This window comes from Ostrea edulis, chromosome 1, assembly GCF_947568905.1.
Source record: "Ostrea edulis chromosome 1, xbOstEdul1.1, whole genome shotgun sequence".
In the NCBI taxonomy this organism is placed as follows: domain Eukaryota; kingdom Metazoa; phylum Mollusca; class Bivalvia; order Ostreida; family Ostreidae; genus Ostrea; species Ostrea edulis.
Genome location: NC_079164.1, coordinates 15,251,718 through 15,269,807, shown reverse-complemented (window position 1 = coordinate 15,269,807; position 18,090 = coordinate 15,251,718). Strand labels below are relative to the sequence as shown.

The window sequence follows — 18,090 nt, the reverse complement described above, 5'->3', positions numbered from 1 at the left end:
TTACAATTGTGCGTGTTTATCAATACAGCAGTATGAGATCGCGTTATTTGTATACATGTGGTAGAGCATCCTTACCCGTCTGGAATAATAAAATGTTTAATATTTGTTATTACTTGTTGTAGAATCTTTTGGATGATATTTATTGGATAACATTTGGATGATCTGTGAATGATGTTATTCTGAGCGATTGTGATAAATAAACCTTGTGACCGGTATACTTGTTTGAGTTATCACCCGGTAACATACATGTACACCATAACAAGATGCAGTGATTTCATTGGATGTTTTATTTACAGTGGATTGTGTAATGATCTAATGAGCCCAACTTTTCTATAGTGACTGATGTCAAGGATAAGTGCGAGGTAACGAATCTATAACCCTTGACTTGTGAATATGCAATTTACAAAGAAACAAAACAAAATACAGAACAGGGTCCCAGGAGTTAACCCACAGTGTCTGGGAAGCTTTTGGCTATGTCGGGGAGAAATCAAATGAACACTGATATCGTTTTATTTCTTTACTGTACAATGAATGTTACATATCTTTGATTTGGAACTGAAATTCCAAGGATGTCTGTGAAGTCTTTACTTCCCACATAAATGAAATAAACAGTGAAGATGAAGAGGCTGCAGCACGTAACTAAATCCTCTCCACAACTCACAACACAGCTGATCAAGTTTCCAGATGTCCCTGCCCCGGGAATGCTCCACCCAGGTAGATGTCATGTAAATAACCTGATGGTGGTGTCTGCCCCACAGGAGAACACCCAGGGCTGGTTTGGGTGGAACACACAGTCTAACACTCCGAGGTTGTGCGAGATCACATGACCCTTAAGGATTTTGACAGGAACAATCAGGGGATTCTTCAACAGGTCACTAGAAAAGAAAAAATGATTTTATACATGTGACAAGTTCTTCAAACACTGTGTTATAGTCAGACACTAAATGTGTAGATTCATTGTATGTGTGTTACATCTCAACATGACTGTATGTCTGTGTCAGACTTCTGTAAGAGTACAGGGAATGCTCCATTCTTCAAAAGTACTGAAGCTGAGGCCCTGAGGTCCATCGCGAGGTCCTGAAAGGACACTGAGGTCCATTGCGAGGCCCTGAAGGGGCACCGAGGTCCATTGGAAGGTCCTGAAAGGGACACTGAGGTCCATCGCGAGGTCCTGAAGGGGCACCGAGATCCATTGTGAGACCCTGAAAGGGCACTGAGGTCCATTGCAAGGCCCTGAATGGGCACTGAGGTCCATTGCGAGGCCCTGAAGGGGCACTGAGGTCTATTGCGAGGCCCTGAAGGGGCCGCTAATGTCCATTGCTTTTAAGGAATGGAGCACTACATGTGTATTGACCTGCTTAAAATCCACATTTACTAGGCCTCTTGTTCATACTGAATGGGCATAATGGTTATTCAAATGTAAAGAACTGGGGTGGTCGACAAGAAGTAAAAGTAATGGAGAGGTTATTTGAACTTTTAATTACTATAAAAGTAAATTCCTGACTGACCTCCTTGTTTGTACTTACTTGTAGACCATTCCATGACACACGATAACTGTTCCATCATCAGAGGCAGAGGCAAACAGTGGGTACTTCCTGTGATAGCTTACTGCCCGAACTGCCTGTTTGTGGTGCCTAAAGAGAAACCACATTCACACAATAATGCTCAGTAAAATGTCATCAGAGCAGTTGCATTTTCCCCATGTAAAACTTCAACATCCCATCAGTTATACATGTATATGAATAATCAATTATAATATGTTTGAAAATATTGAATCCAAGGGAAATAACTCTGTTTTCATAAATCCTTTATCAAGTCCATTATGTGATATATTTCTTTTATTTTTCACCAACATTTTGTATATTTTTTTTAAAGAAACAGTTTCATGAAATTGTTATGAATACTATTATATTGTTTTAACCAGTTTTGTGAAATTTGGATAATGCTGTTTATGGAAAATTCCAATTTTCTAACATTGATAACCGTTATATGTGTGCTAATTGATAAAGAATTTATTGATACCGCAACATACTTATTTTATCATTTTTATTTGTTACTAAGATGTATTATTTGAAGAATCAAGAAGCAAATATAAGATTGAACCTATAATTCTAGAAGGGTGGAATTACCTTAAAGGGAAAGGCAACCCTAACCACATTGTTGCTTTAATGAATAAAGTATTACTTACTGATACCATAAATGACAGTCTTTAATAACAAAAATCCTTGCTTAACAATTAAATCAATATTAATCTATCAAGTATTTTAAATTACCCGCCACTAAGAGAGTGGCCATTGATGTTTAATTTATGACGTCACACTGTCTGTTCCGGTTTATTTCATCAGTAGCACTGTAAACATGACAAGTCACGAACAGTTAAGTTTGGAGCCGTATAGACTTGAGTCCATTCTTTCGCAAAAAGAAATTAAGAAAAGACGTTCAGTCGAGTTGCAGATCAGGCAGACGGCAAACGTTTCTTCATACAAATGTCTCAAACCTCAACTTGTCATTAGGCCAATTCAACTTAATTGATAGATTATCATCCCCGCCCGCCCCTCAAAAATCGGCCCGCCCGGAATTTTTTTTATTTTGCGGAGCTTGCTATTTCCAGAAAATGTTCATGTCCGACTCGGGTATTTACACTTCTTGTTTACATTTCCGTTATAGCAACGTAAAAAATCCATGTGAAGAAAATAGATCATATTATGGTTTTCTTAATTTCTCACCTTCTTACGGGAAGGAAAGGATTAACGTACTTCATATCTTGAATAAGTTTGGTGTCTTTCTGTGTTTGAAATTAAAGCTCAACTTGGAATTTGTCTGTGAAATAAGCATAGATCCATCTGGCATTAAATGATGCACTACTCGTTTGTCATTAATATTTTTCTCAGAGAATAAAAATTAAAAAATAAAATCCTCCCACCCGCCCCATACTTTTTGGTGACCCTGGATGATAATCTACTAATTAAGTTGAATTGGCCTTGCGGAAATGATGGATCCACAGTTTACGTAGTCTTTTCTTTTCAAATGAATTGGTTGAGTCGGGAATTTGGAGAAAAAACTTTTTTCACACCTTCCCTTCGCAATAGTGTAATTAACTGTTTGACAGGAATGCATCAACCTATTTATTCATAAAATCTACCACATGCATATTTGATGATCTTAGAATCTCATCAAAACTGGATCAGACGGTGTGACGTCAAAATCATTGATTTTTGTGGTCTCGAATACAAAAGAGTTCCACATCATGGCAACCTCTATAAATAGCGGGAATTTCAATTTTTAGCATTTTCAAATTAGTACTGAAGCTTATCTAGGCCATATATCAGAATAGTATGACAAATATTTATCATATAATTAATCCTATCATTTATCAAGTAAAAATCTTTTGGGTTGCCTTTCCCTTTAACCAATCAATTTGTGTGTCACAACTGAAACAAAAATATCAAGCATGATTTTACACAATGTAAAAGAAATGGTGCTTAAAGCTTACCTGAGGGTTTGATATGGTGCTTAAAGCTTACCTGAGGGTTTGATATGGTGCTTAAAGCTTACCTGAGGGTTTGATATGGTGCTTAAAACTTACCTGAGGGTTTGATATGGTGCTTAAAGCTTACCTGAGAGTTTGATATGGTGCTTAAAGCTTACCTGAGGGTTTGATATGGTGCTTAAAGCTTACCTGAGGGTTTGATATGGTGCTTAAAGCTTACCTGAGGGTTTGATATGGTGCTTAAAGCTTACCTGAGGGTTTGATATGGTTTTGTAGAGAGATCCAAGTCAAACCAAGAAAGACGACAATCATAACTCCCTATTATAAGATTGTCACCTAGGCAATAATAAAAAATACATAAATGCTTCTTACTAGCCAATAAATAAAATTTCTGTGATGTCATACTTTTTTAAAAATGTGAAAAAAAAACAAGTATTACAGGTGAATGTCTTTTTCTCAGATTGCTAGCAATTTTGGTGATTGATTAAAATTCTTTTCTTATTATCATTCTGGGATTATACAGCTGTACTAGTTCCCTCCCACCCCCCAACCCTCGAGTGAATAGCCATAATGGACAACAGTTGCTTCTTCAAAGAGTGGACATTACTTACTGTAGATTCCTTATTTTAAGTGAGCACTTAATATCGCGAAATGACATGTATACATCAAATCGTGAGAAAATAAATTCATGATCAAGAATCTTTACATGTAATTTAGCAAATGAATATGAAAATAAAAGAGAGTAATTTTCATTCGCGAGTGATGCTTCTCATGAAATTACATGACACTAAATTCCTCACGTATATTTAAGAATTTTCAATACCTACTCGCAGAGAGGACAGACATACTGGACATTAATTCCTTACCTCCTGAGTGGACAGCCATGCTGGACACCCATTTACAGTTGGACATGAGTTTCTTGGAGAGTTCTTGCTTCAGTAAGTTGTAAACTCTGACGTAGCGCTGAGTCTACCAACACGTAAAGAAAACACAGTTATGGATGTGCATACTGTATGTTTCAGCCAACTAGTGGAAAAGCTTCGCAAACATGATATTATAGATTGTCAGTTTTGTTTGTCTTTCCATCTGACTTGTTATTCTGAGTTTGTTATTTCTGTCGGTCTGTAATGTCTGTCTGTTAAACATTTACTGATAAAACTACACACAGAAATTCTAGTTAGTCTGTCTGTCTGTTAAACATTTATTGATAAAACTACACACAGAAATTCTAGTTAGTCTGTCTGTTAAACATTTACTGATAAAACTACACACAGAAATTCTAGTTAGTCTGTCTGTCAAACATTTACTGATAAAACTACACACAGAAATTCTAGTCAGTCTGTCTGTTAAACATTTACTGATAAAACTACACACAGAAATTCTAGTCAGTCTGTCTGTTAAACATTTACTGATAAAACTACACACAGAAATTCTAGTTAGTCTGTCTGTTAAACATTTACTGATAAAACTACACACAGAAATTCTAGTTAGTCTGTCTGTCTGTTAAACATTTATTGATAAAACTACACACAGAAATTCTAGTTAGTCTGTCTGTTAAACATTTACTGATAAAACTACAAACAGAAACATTTACCGATACTTACAGCAACAAACAGGAATGGCCTGACTGGGTGAAACAGAACACGTTGGACCAGACCTTTGGATTTTGTGAATGGATTCTGTTGATAAAAATTCCAAAATCTTTCTTTGAATTACAGAAATCTTGAATTAACACTGTTTAATTGTACAAATCATCTACACAATAGTATTGCAAAACATTTTACAAAGATGAGTATGATTGAAGATACATAACATTTAATGTATTTGGAGTCCTTATCGACACGGATGGCTGATATTCGGTCAGTCTAACACTTTAACATACCCTGATTGAATACTTCCAAACATCGGTGTTCAGTATTCCAGCAGGCTATTGTTTATTATCATGTGTTGTTTACTTGTGACAGGCTACTAAGTGTTTAACTATGAACAAGTTATGTATTGTTTACCTGTGACTGGTAAATACAGTCAAACCTTGTTATCTCAAACTTGATGGGACCGAGAAAAAACTATTATAAATAAAGTATTTAAAGAAATAGTTGTTGGGACTTCCGAATCTCTTCAACGTATTTGAGAAATCGGTGTTTTAGATACTGAAGTTCAACTGTATGTGCTGTTTACCTGTGACTGGTTACAACGTATTCTTTACCTGTGACCGGTTACAACATATTCTTTACCTGTCACTGGTTACTATGTATAGCTTACCTGTGACCAGTTACAACATATTCTTTACCTGTGACCGGTTACAACATATTCTTTACCTGTCACTGGTTACTATGTATAGCTTACCTGTGACCAGTTACAACATATTCTTTACCTGTGACCGGTTACAACATATTCTTTACCTGTGACCAGTTACTATGTATGGCTTACCTGTGACCGGCGTCGTGAGAGTTGGTGTATCAGTACCGACATGCTGTCTCCTTTTGGCATCACTGAGGCAAAGTAATCTCCCCTTCCATGCCATGTGACTTGTGATACTTCCTGTAGATGTAAAATTTCATTACACTGAGAAACATTCAGATATGTCAAAAAGACAGCTTTAATATATCATTTTTCATTCTTCCATTTATTTAAAAAGATCCCATATCAAAATTCAACACAGAATAGAGATTGTTTTTATGAAAAACAAATGTCTCCCCAGTTCCCCAAATTGGAAGTGCACAAAATGAAACCTCCTCCCCTTCATGTATTGCATGGTATGGATGAGAAAGCATGGGCAGGAACATACACATTATGAACTCCAAAAAGCCATATAGGAGAAGTGTTCACAAACTTTTTAACCCTCCACCCCTCAGATCCATTATAACTTTAAGGAAAACAATTGGATCCTTACCTATACATATCACAGAGACTTACCTTTACATATCACAGAGACTTACCTTTAGAAATAATATAGATTTACCTTTATATATCATAGACTTATCGGAACCCCTACCTTTGTGTGTTGGAGGATGAATCTGAATCCTTCATCATGTGATTTTTCTGAGGTGTCTATGAAAGACCAGTCCACATACATCTTTCTTCCTGTAGAAGAAATGGCATGCCCATATTAACAAAAAAAAAATCAAACTGGCGTGAATAAGCCCGAATCTCCCTATTTGTCTATACATGTAATGGTTCTGTTCCACCACCTGTATTTACCTATGATAAAACCTGTGTATATAAATAGAATAACTGTGGCTGTATTTACCTGTATATATAAATAGAATAACTGTTCCTGTATTTACCTGTGTATATAAATAGAATAACTGTACCTGTATTTACCTGTGTATATAAATAGTATAACTGTGCCTGTATTTACCTGTGTATATAAATAGAATAACTGTGCCTGTATTTACCTGTGTATATAAATAGAATAACTGTGGCTGTATTTACCTGTGTATATAAATAGAATAATGTACCTGTATTTACCTGTGTATATAATTAGAATAACTGTACCTGTATTTACCTGTGTATATAAATAGAATAACTGTGGCTGTATTTACCTGTGTATATAAATAAAATAACTGTTCCTGTATTTACCTGTGTATATAAATAGAATAACTACCTGTATTTACCTGTGTATATAAATAGAATAACTGTACCGTGTATATAAATAGAATAACTGTACCTGTATTTACCTGTGTATATAAATAGTATAACTGTACCTGTATTTACCTGTGAATATAAATATAATAACTGTACCTGTATTTACCTGTGTATATAAATAGAATAACTGTACCTGTATTTACCTGTGTATATAAATAGTATAACTGTACCTTTATTTACCTGTGTATATAAATAGAATAACTGTACCTTTATTTACCTGTGTATATAAATAGAATAACTGTGCCTGTATTTACCTGTGTATATAAATAGAATAACTGTACCTGTATTTACCTGTGTATATAATTAGAATAACTGTACCTGTATTTACCTGTGTATATAAATAGAATAACTGTGCCTGTATTTACCTGTGTATATAAATAGAATAACTGTGCCTGTATTTACCTGTGTACATAAATAGTATAACTGTTCCTGTATTTACCTGTGTATGTAAATAGAATAACTGTGCCTGTATTTACCTGTGTATATAAATAGAATAATGTACCTGTATTTACCTGTGTATATAAATAGAATAACAGTACCTGTTGTGTCTTCCTCCGAGGCTGTGTAAGAGTTGAGGACATTATCTGTGTTATTGGTCACCATTTTATCTCCCAGTCCTGCGTTCATCAGCACCACACACTGCCCGCTGTAATCAATCATTTCCTAAATATCTGTACCATTTTTACAATATTTACATTCACTGAATCTTTTCTCTTATATTTCTTTTGAAATTGACATTGCTTTTATCTGCGACAATGAATGCATGTTTTTTGCAAACTAGTTTGATCCAGTTTTTTAGTACCACCTGCCTGTGTTATCATTACCAAATATGGAGGGTCATCAAAGGTCAAAGGGTGCATTGGCTGTTCCGTTTAAGATAATGAATGGGTCAACCATATGATATTTTAGAACTTAAATCTAGTGTATATCTTAAAATGATAAATATAAATATAAATATAAACAATAAAATGTCTTTCTTTGTTCTTTCATTGGGTGATGAAGGTAGCAATCACAGCAGGAAAAATTTACATAACCCGCGATGAAACAACAAAGAAAGCATTTTATTGTTTAAGTAACGTTCAATCTTGGAAAAGCCAAAATCATTACCCTTTTGCAAGTTATAAAACATGAGAAATCCTGGGCAGTCACTCTAGTTATGACAAGATACTTTCGTGAAAACTGTGTTCATGAGCAAATCAAAATAAATTGCAACACATTTGAAACTGACATAGATTTGAACTTGACCTTTCAGTTCACCAAAGATGAGGTCTCTCTCTTGTACACAGAGTCTACTCACACAGCTACAGCAACAAGACTGATGTCAGGGTTAGGATTCCAGGAGACTGATTTCACACAGCATGAGTTTCCTGAACTAATGGTTTCCATGGAAACAGACTTCATACATCGCCCTGTTGACACCTCCCAGAATCGCACTGTTCCGTCATCACTTCCTGTTGTTACCAAAAATGGATTTGTCTCAATGTTGCAAAAATATGTAAGACACAATATACACTTTCATTTTCACCCTATCTAAATTAAATGAATTCATAAAGCAAACAAATTGCTTGATGAAAAGTGCATCAAATAAGCAGTAATTTGAATATATATATATATATTTTTATTATTAAGTTTGATACATTTCCTTAGGGTTTAGTTCAAATTTTAAAAAAATAGCAATACATGTATTTTTTAAAGATTTGGTTACTTCCTCTCAGTATATTTTTAAAATATGTTTGTCCAACATCTTTTCTTAACTGACATGTTTCTTGAAGATTTTAGTCATAGATTTAAAAGCTATTCACAAATAGCATTTATCATTTTCATAAATATTTTTGTCTGCACCTCGATTGACAACAGTTTTCTTGGGGTGAAAATTTTAAATGTTACCCTAAACTACATGCACTTATACAATATTACCTGACAGTAGCCATTGTCCACTGGGATCCACAGAAATTGTACGCACAATGCCACTGTGTCCTCTAAACACCTAAAAATGAGTTCCATCATAAAAATTGTTTTAGTGAATCATACACCTAAAATAATTCAATATATTACAAAAAATTAAGGCTGGACAATATATACTTCATCCGTAATGATATGTATTCCTCCATACAATATACAATTATTGCTGTTTTTGAGGTCAATACGATGATTGAGACACCTGAGGAGTACAATATTCACCTCGCCCTTCGGGCTCGGGCTCAGTGAATATTGTACTCCTCAGGTGTCTAAATCATCGTATTGACCTCAAAAACAGCAATAATTGTTTTATTATATGATTAAAAAACCTTTCAAGATTGTTCTTTGCTTTAATTGTAAGTTTCAACGACCTATTTTTGGTCCTATGTGGAAAAAATAATTCCTTATGTTCACCTGGAAGGTCATGTGCAGGTAAACATAACGTAGTATGATTTCTACATTGTTGGATCTCAGCCAATTAGAGAGCTAGGAATTATTCAATCATATAATAATACTTAATATTGTCAAAAATCTCTGCATTTCAACAAAATCATTTAATATATCTATATTTGACGTCGAAACCTATGCATTCCAAGGTTTGTATATTTATTTATTCATTAGAAGAATAAAACAATAAACAGTAACGATCTCTTCAAAATACAACAGGTGACATAATATACCTGTACATGTGTGTGTTTGTGTACTAACAGGTAACATAATATACCTGTACCTGTGTGTGTTTGTATTCTAACAGGTGACACAATATCTCTGTACATGTGTGTGTTTGTATAATAACAGGTGACATAATATACCTGTACCTGTGTGTGTTTGTATACTAACAGGTGACACAATATACCTGTACCTGTGTGTGTTTGTATACTAACAGGTGACATAATATACCTGTACCTGTGTGTGTTTGTATACTAACAGGTGACATAATATCTCTGTACATGTGTGTGTTTGTATACTAACAGGTGACATAATATACCTGTACATGTGTGTGTTTGTATACTAACAGGTGACACAATATACCTGTACCTGTGTGTTTCGTTTACTTACAGGAGGTGACACCGTATCTCCCTTTACCTGTGTGTGTTTGTGTACTTACAATGGCTTGGGCGGTGGGGAATGGTTGGAGGTCTCGTGGCTTTGGCAATGTAGGAATCAAATCTTCTGGGTTAATGTTCATCTAAAATCATTGTAGTATTTGTAAAATATATGTTCATACATTTTTCTCACACACTGAAGATTTACAGACACAAAATCAAATGATATTATGTAGTCATGGATACCTTGATTTTTGGTTTACGTGGACACAGGTACAAATCGAGACACCTCTCAAAGCGCTCGTTAATGAAACGTTTGTACGCCGGCACCAGACGTAGACTACTGTACTTCTGTGGCAGAAAATTCATCCTCCTCTCTTCTGGTTCCATGTTCTGCCATTTTTCCTCCTACAATCAGACAATTTAGAATGTATGAAGTTCAAAGACAGACAGACATACAAATGATGATCTTCATCTTTACTTTTATACTAGTATCATTTACAAGATTGTGTTGCACACTCGGAAGTTAGAAGCTGCTGGTCCATGCTGTCCTAGGATTCACATGCATTGATAAGATATCCTGATAATCTCACAAATGTTTATTTGACACTTGACTAACAGTTTAACAAGAAGTATGTAAAATATTCAACATTCTCTGACTGTGAATCTTATACTGTACAAGTTAGAAGAGTTTTCTCCCCTACCTCCTCCTTTGTCAGTAAGTATTCTGGTGGGGGGTTATATGACTCGGAGTGGCCAGGAAGCGGGGCTTTGGGGGCTGGCAAATGGGATCTGTATCTTCTTGTTATCTCAGGCTAAAAATAAACCAAAAGTTTGGATTGAATACATTTCATAACACATATGTATAAATTTACATTTTGAAGTTGAATTCAAGCTGAGATAACCAACTCATCTTCTCCTTAACAATGGGTCGTGAGTTATTCGTACATTTGATTTTGTGATTTGAATCCCTCTTAATTAATTGAGTCATAATTGATAAATTCACACTGCAAGTTTAATTGAATGAAAGAGAAAGAGAGAGTTTGAAAGAGAAAAAGACCTCCTCATCTTCCTCCTTCCACAGCATGTAAAAGTTTGGTTCTTCCTCTTCTTCTGTCTTGGGTTTCGTGGGTTTCATCCACCCCATCTTCAATGCATGCACCATTTGTCCTACCTGATTCAAGCGAAACAAAGAACAAATAATATGAGAGGACGACATTGAATTCTCTATCCCATGCTGTTAAAACTCATCCACAAGTTATTCAACACTGTCTTCTGCTTTAATGTACTAATCAATTATCTCACCGAATGGTCCAGATAATCACTGGTCCGGTTGTGTTTGGGCCTTACCTTGAGTTTTTCCCACTTGGAGGGTATAAAACTCCTCTTGTGTTGGGGATGATTTGTCACTGGATGAATCATCTTCTCGTGAGTGAAGAAGTCAATCCAAGGCTGAAAGTGAAGGGGATAAAAAAATCATGTCTGCATTGTGAATCAAAATTACAATGACAGTAACTAAATTTACACATAACTTGCCAGTGTGTACACAGGCTGCTTTAAAATCAAAGCTTGTGAAAGATTTTCACAACCAATACTCATATTCACCAACGTTTCATCTGTAATTAACATTTCCTGTTTAATTGCATTGTAATTTTCGGTGTATAGCAGACAAGACCAATAAATTGGACACAAGTGACAATTCAGCTTGATACAACAAGAGCAACACTCATACTTCAAAGATACGCCCACCCAATGTATTCGGTAATACAGTAGGAATCAATGAAACATTGACCATTCTTTGGTAAAAAATGACCCTGACAGTGCCAGATAATTTTTTTGTGCCATTACTCATGTAAGTATTGACCTTGACAAAATAGGCTTCTTTCTTTAATCATTGGGAAAATGTGTACCAAGTTCGATGACCCTAGCCTCATATGCACTGTTTTACAAGGCCCACAAGATGCTGAAAGACAGACAGACAGACAGACTGTGTCATACCTTAATATGACCTGTTTATAAACCTGTATCATATGATTGATCAATTCTGAGTTTTCTGACTGACTGGGATCCAACAATATATATATAAAAAGAATGTTATATTCCTTAAATACATGTAAGTGAATATAACATTTGATTTTTCCAACATCAGACCAAATATAAGTTGAGAATTTCAAAATATTGGCAATTATCTTTTGGTCATCCAAGAAAACTCTCGTTTTTTAATCCTGTCTCCTTCCAATCTCAGTGAACATCATACTTCTCAGCTAAAGCATCATTTTAACCTAACAAAAAGTCAATAATTGTATAATATTTATATAACAGGCCCGTTGGGCATAGTATTGCCTGAGGAGTAGCATATTCCCATGTAAATTAGGAAATATCCATTATTTATTACATGTGAATAACCTTGAATCTTTAGCTCAGGTGAGCTAATAACAAACAAATACATGTCTGTTTTGTCTGAATAATGTTTATATCCTACACATCAAATCTGTTTTAACAAACTACTGATTCTAAGTAGTCTCAAACATTAGGTTGGTTTCCACAGTAATCTTGAATACCTCATAATTCTCTGTGCTGGGGTCTGGGTGTTTGCTGGCCTGTAGGCTGTGTATAAGACTCAGATCATCTTTCCCTAAAACCACATTCTGTCCAGTCATCTTGTTTGTTACAGTTCGCCTGCCAATAGATGGAGCATATATATTACAAATGTTTTTACTACGCAATCTACCATATACATGTTCAACAAGAATCAGGATTTCCTCCTAGAAATCTATCTTTTTAGCTAAATAGTGCATTTTATGTCAATATGTCATTTAAACTAACCTATTTGAAGACTGAAACGCTAACAAATATCGTATCAAAAACTATATCAATTGTAAATCCAGTAATGTAGTTTAACTTTAAGACGACATTTATTGCTGTTTTAGAGAAAATTTATGGAAGAAAAAATTGAATACTTACCGTATGTACCATTTGGAATTAACAAAAGGGAACATTTTCGTCTTTAATAATTAATGTCTTGTATGTAAAAAAAACTTTTTTTTATATGAAATGATTTTAACAATTTATATGTATATATTGATGTATTTACCATTAACTACTTACTGTGATATTTCATGTTTGTATATATATCACTTAGGCCAGAAATTAACTGCTTTGTGAACATTTTCTAAATCTTGTTCCATTACTTACCATATATCTAATTGTAAACTCAATCAAGTTTGAGCATGTGTCTATCGGGTTAGGTGAGTATTGTTAATTTCATTATTAGGCTCTTAAAATTTATTAAATGGTTTTTTTCACACAATATCAACTATGCCTTTACTTATCAATTTGTAAGTCTCATTGTGATGTCATAGAACTCTTGTGTAAGTAGTGTTTTGCTACGTTGCTAAGATAAATAAACACAACTGAAGAAAACTAGTAACACAGTTGAAATATTAACAAAAAAGAGTGTTTTTTAAAATTTCACTCTGGTGAAAGACTGTGTGTGTGTATTTATCTTAATTACATAAAGTGTACCAGACATGACACAATTATCCTACCAGTAGTTGGGGTTGTCCATTTTGTTGAGGAATTCGTCTAGCTGATCGCCTTTCTCCGGTTTCAGGAGACGGTTTCCTTCGATGTCGTATCCAATGTGTGGGTATTCCCTGTACCACTCAAGTGGGATGTTGCCCACCGTGTTCCTGATGTCCTAAAAGCATCCAACAACTTAGATTCTTAAATTAGCCAACAATCACAAACTTAGATTCTAAAATCATCCAACAATTGCAAACTTAGATTCTAAAATCATCCAACAATTGTAAACTTAGATTCTTAAATCATCCAACAATTGCAAACTTAGATTCTTAAATCATCCAACAATTGCAAACTTAGATTCTTAAATTAGCCAACATTATCAAATGGCTCTGCAAATGAAAATTACAGAGGATGGCATCAAACAAAACAAAAACAAAAAATCTAACCACATCAACCAGTCATGTCAGTTGTAACTCAGATTTACAAATCATTATCATTCAAGGTTATTATCATACAAACTCGCATAAAAGTGGGTTGTCTTTATCTTTTTTCTCTAGCTATTTTTGAAGAATTTGTCAGACCCATGTGCAAAATCTTCACTAGAATCACTTGTCAATTTACATGATGAATGGAGCTTATTGATTTAACCATCAATGAATTATTATGAGGCCAAAATAAAAAAAATATCTTTCCTATTTCACTCCCTAAACATTTTATTCAAAATCTTAGTTTTTAAGGCACTTTGAATACAGGTCTAAATACATTACTGTAACAAATACAATGACATGTACTTTTCAAACATTTTGAAGATCAATAGTAGTCAAAATTTAAATCAAAGAAACAAAAACATAAAAAGAAAAAAAAAATACCAGTATGAAAATAGTTTTTTTTATTTGTATATATTTTAAATATTATCTAGGATCGGCAGTAAAAACAGAGGTAGGGTAGGGAAACCGGAAACTCACATATATATTTTATTTTGGCCATACAAGGTGTTTAAGGTCAGAGCTTTATCGTCAGTGTTCTCTGATTTGATAATGCGGACAGTTAATTGCATTATGGGAGAGGTTGTTTAAGTTGCTAGAACTTGTAACCAATCCCTTTGTATATTTATGTAATTTGTTCAAATCAAATTTATCAAATCAGTTGCATTTCATGATTACAGCATTTTCAAGACGCTGTACCACGTTAAATCCAAAAGATGTGCATTTTACATTTCCGTAAATCAAGCACTTCTACATTATTAAACAATGAAAGACATAATCAAAAGGCTCTCATTGAGCCATTCACTGCATATAATAACAATACGACATCAATCACAAACCTCTTCATCTGAGGAATCATAATCATATTCATCAGGTTTGTCTGCCATTTTGACAGGCTGCTGTTTCCGTCGTCGACTGTTGGATGATTTTATGTTGCCCGTTAGCCTCTGCCCACCATCATCATCATCATCACCACTGGCAGTAGACAATTCCTGCATTTGTTCTAAATTTAACTCTTCATCTAAATTATAATTGTCCTCTTCCACCACCTCCTCCTCCTCATCAGACTCATCCGAACTCTACAAAAGATGAGACTCATCAGCTGCAGGAGTAGTCTGTACATCTGTAGTGAACATGTGAGAGATAATTCCATGATCTGAATGACCTCTGACCTGCTGCTGGTCATCTTCACTTGTGTCCGGTTCTTCCTCCAGTCCCGAGTAGACACTCTCGTCTGATTCAGAGGATTCACCGTCATTAACCCCTTTGTCCACAAAGTCAAACTGGTCAAATTCCAAAAATTGTCAATGGCATTAGTAGTTATAACAGGGTGAAGAGTACCGATTACACTCTTAGTATGCCTCTTTACTTGTTACTTAAATGCATATCATTCTTATTGTTACATCTTTGTGTGTCAAAATACAAGCTGTTCAGATTTTAAGTTAATACATTGTGTGTTCAACAAATATAAAGCTTTTGTGTCTGTACTGTATGCTCACACCAGAGACCAACCTGAGTGACTTTAATTAAGAACATTACTATAATACATAAAGAATGTCAAACAGTTCGGCCCATTAACAAGAACAATATTGCCCAATGAAAATTAGGCCTGAAGTTTAATTAATTTTGGCCCAGTTTGTACGGATAATTGATTTCAGCTACAATTTAATGTAGATCGATGTGATTGGTTAATCAAAATACGTTTAGTAAAAGATCATCTTTCAACAGTTCAAGAATATGAACGGCAAGCGGTAAATGTAGTACGGAAACCCGAAAGCCAAAAGCCCCGGATAGCGATTTTTGCATGATTTCTCTCTTAATAGTAAATAGAATGGCATCAAACTTTTTGTGATAACTGTTTGTGACCTATTAAACAAGAATCATGTAACCTTTTCTGAGAATTCTATAACAAAGGTACTGAACCAGAGTTTTCAGATACCAAAACAGTTAAATCTAGTACGTTTTATAAATGCCGAAACCTGAACACGATCGCTGATCATGCGATCTACTGAATGTCCGTGGTTTAGCATTAAACATAGGCAAAATTGAATCAGACTGAGTTCTAGATATCTAAAGTAACTAAAATAAATCGCACTTTCATATATGGTGCATTTATATGCACAATTTATTATGTTACCTTACATATTATTTGTAATTATACATGTGTAGTACATGTACTCGGCCAGGCAGAGTCGCTCTGAGTGAAGAAAAGGTTCAACGAATAGCTATGCTGTATGATAAATATATCAAAAACATCACATGAATTATCTACATTTGTTTATGATCAATAATTAAATCTTGAAGTAGTAAAAACAGTATATTTTCTTTTCAAGCCAACATTTTTGACAAAAATACAATTTAGTTTACATGAAAATAATAATGCAAATAATTGTTTTGACAAACCACTCTCATTGTGATACACTAAATCTGAAAACACATGTGCTAGATTTTTCTTCTTCTCACTTTTGCAATATTTCAATCCACTATACACTATAAATAGCGTGCTTCTTTTTATAACTTCAGTTATTGAAACATATTCGTAATTAAATAATTCTATAATTCAATTCTTATTTTTGATGCAGTGTGCTAATGTGCACGCTGTGTAATTTAAAGTAGTCCTATGTAATTTATCGAAGAGAAACGACAAATTTCAAAATTATTGTAAATGCACACTTTTTGGGTTACATTATTTACTTTAGGAAGTATAGTTTCTTCACTTTCGGAGTTTATATTTTTTATTCAAAATTATGGCTATTGAGTGAATGAGGAGTCTTCACATGGCCAGAGCTGGGCAATGGTATAAATGATTAATCACTGCTTGTTATCTTCACCTTTCTCTTAATCATTACTATTACCTTGAACATACATCCTCAACTATCGTTTTACATGTACGCTGTTTGGGGACAGATTGACCAAACTAAGGGGACCTCATTGTTCATTAAAACAATATCTAGATCACAAAATACATCTGTTTCTATTATTCTGTGTTGTGGAAATAATCATAAAAACATAAAATGTAGTTATGATTAATATTTTTGCATGAATTGGATTACTTAAAACACAGTATTTACAATGGGGCTGTGGAAATCGGTCAATGTCTTTGACCGTGTTTGGGTTCTGACATTTATATAACATAGACTAGTAAATTTATCGCTTTTTGGCAGGTGAAAACTCTGGTTTGGTACGTTTGCAGAAGAATTCTCAGAAAATTTATATATTTTTTATGTACCTAGGTTACAAACAGTAACCTCTGCAAATTATGTGTTATTACATGCAGCATTGAGAGAAATCTCGAAAAAATCGCTCTCTGGGACTTTCGACTTTCAGCCGTACTACATTTACCGCTTATCAAAACATGTACATAAAATAGCACTTGTGACATAATCAAAATTGATAAAGAATAAAAAACAAAAATTCAATTCAATTCTTGATGATTACTCCTGCAAGAAACTGTTGGACCAAACTCGAAGGTGATTTTGTATTAGGAAAGTTTAGTTTGCAAAATTTTTTTGGTCTTACTACTTTACAGATCTAAATCGAGATCGATTTTGTCGCAACTCGGTTAAAATAATAAATTACAATTACTAGATCATGTGTATAGTTATACTTATATGTACACAGTGGAAGGTTTGAGATTCAAAGTTGACAATATGACTGATTGGTCTTGCAGTTGTAGTGTCAGAGAAGACATCAAGTACAAGGCGCAATATTCACTTATCAGAAGATACTCTTTAATAGTGTAATATAGGTATTATTGTCTACAAACCTTATCTGGAACACGCTTAGACATCACTTTTGATGACATTATTTTCTAAAACATAACACGTGGGTTCTCACCGGAAATAAACACAAAAAATCTAACCGATAAATCTAACCAGAGTTGTCGTTCGTATCTCAAAAAGAAAAATAATAATTGTATTCTAAAATAGATTATTTA

At 34.3% G+C, this 18,090-nt stretch overlaps 1 protein-coding gene across 1 annotated transcript; it reads right to left on the bottom strand.

Moving 5' to 3' along the window:
- Window positions 1-502: 502 nt before the first annotated feature.
- On the bottom strand, window positions 503-18,017 carry LOC125660406 (ribosome biogenesis protein bop1-A-like). Its single transcript, XM_056152789.1, has 20 exons — window positions 17,920-18,017; window positions 15,326-15,436; window positions 14,993-15,232; window positions 13,692-13,843; window positions 12,705-12,822; window positions 11,494-11,595; window positions 11,204-11,317; window positions 10,848-10,958; window positions 10,390-10,551; window positions 10,206-10,286; window positions 9,056-9,125; window positions 8,436-8,589; window positions 7,678-7,784; window positions 6,486-6,574; window positions 5,921-6,031; window positions 5,095-5,169; window positions 4,357-4,459; window positions 3,742-3,826; window positions 1,527-1,634; window positions 503-875 (listed from the first exon to the last, which is right to left on the bottom strand). The coding sequence occupies exons 1-20, from the start codon at window positions 17,956-17,958 to the stop codon at window positions 722-724; spliced, it is 2,286 nt and encodes a 761-aa protein (XP_056008764.1). The 5' UTR covers window positions 17,959-18,017; the 3' UTR covers window positions 503-721.
- Window positions 18,018-18,090: the final 73 nt, after the last annotated feature.

Coding starts and splice junctions, on each gene's coding strand:
- LOC125660406 (XM_056152789.1), bottom strand. CDS start 17,958: ATGTCATCAAAAGTGATGTCTAAGCGTGTTCCAGATAAG. Junction 10,287..10,389: donor CACGTAAACCAAAAATCAAG/GTATCCATGACT, acceptor CAATGATTTTAG/ATGAACATTAACCCAGAAGA. Junction 1,635..3,741: donor AAACCATATCAAACCCTCAG/GTAAGCTTTAAG, acceptor GTTTCTCTTTAG/GCACCACAAACAGGCAGTTC.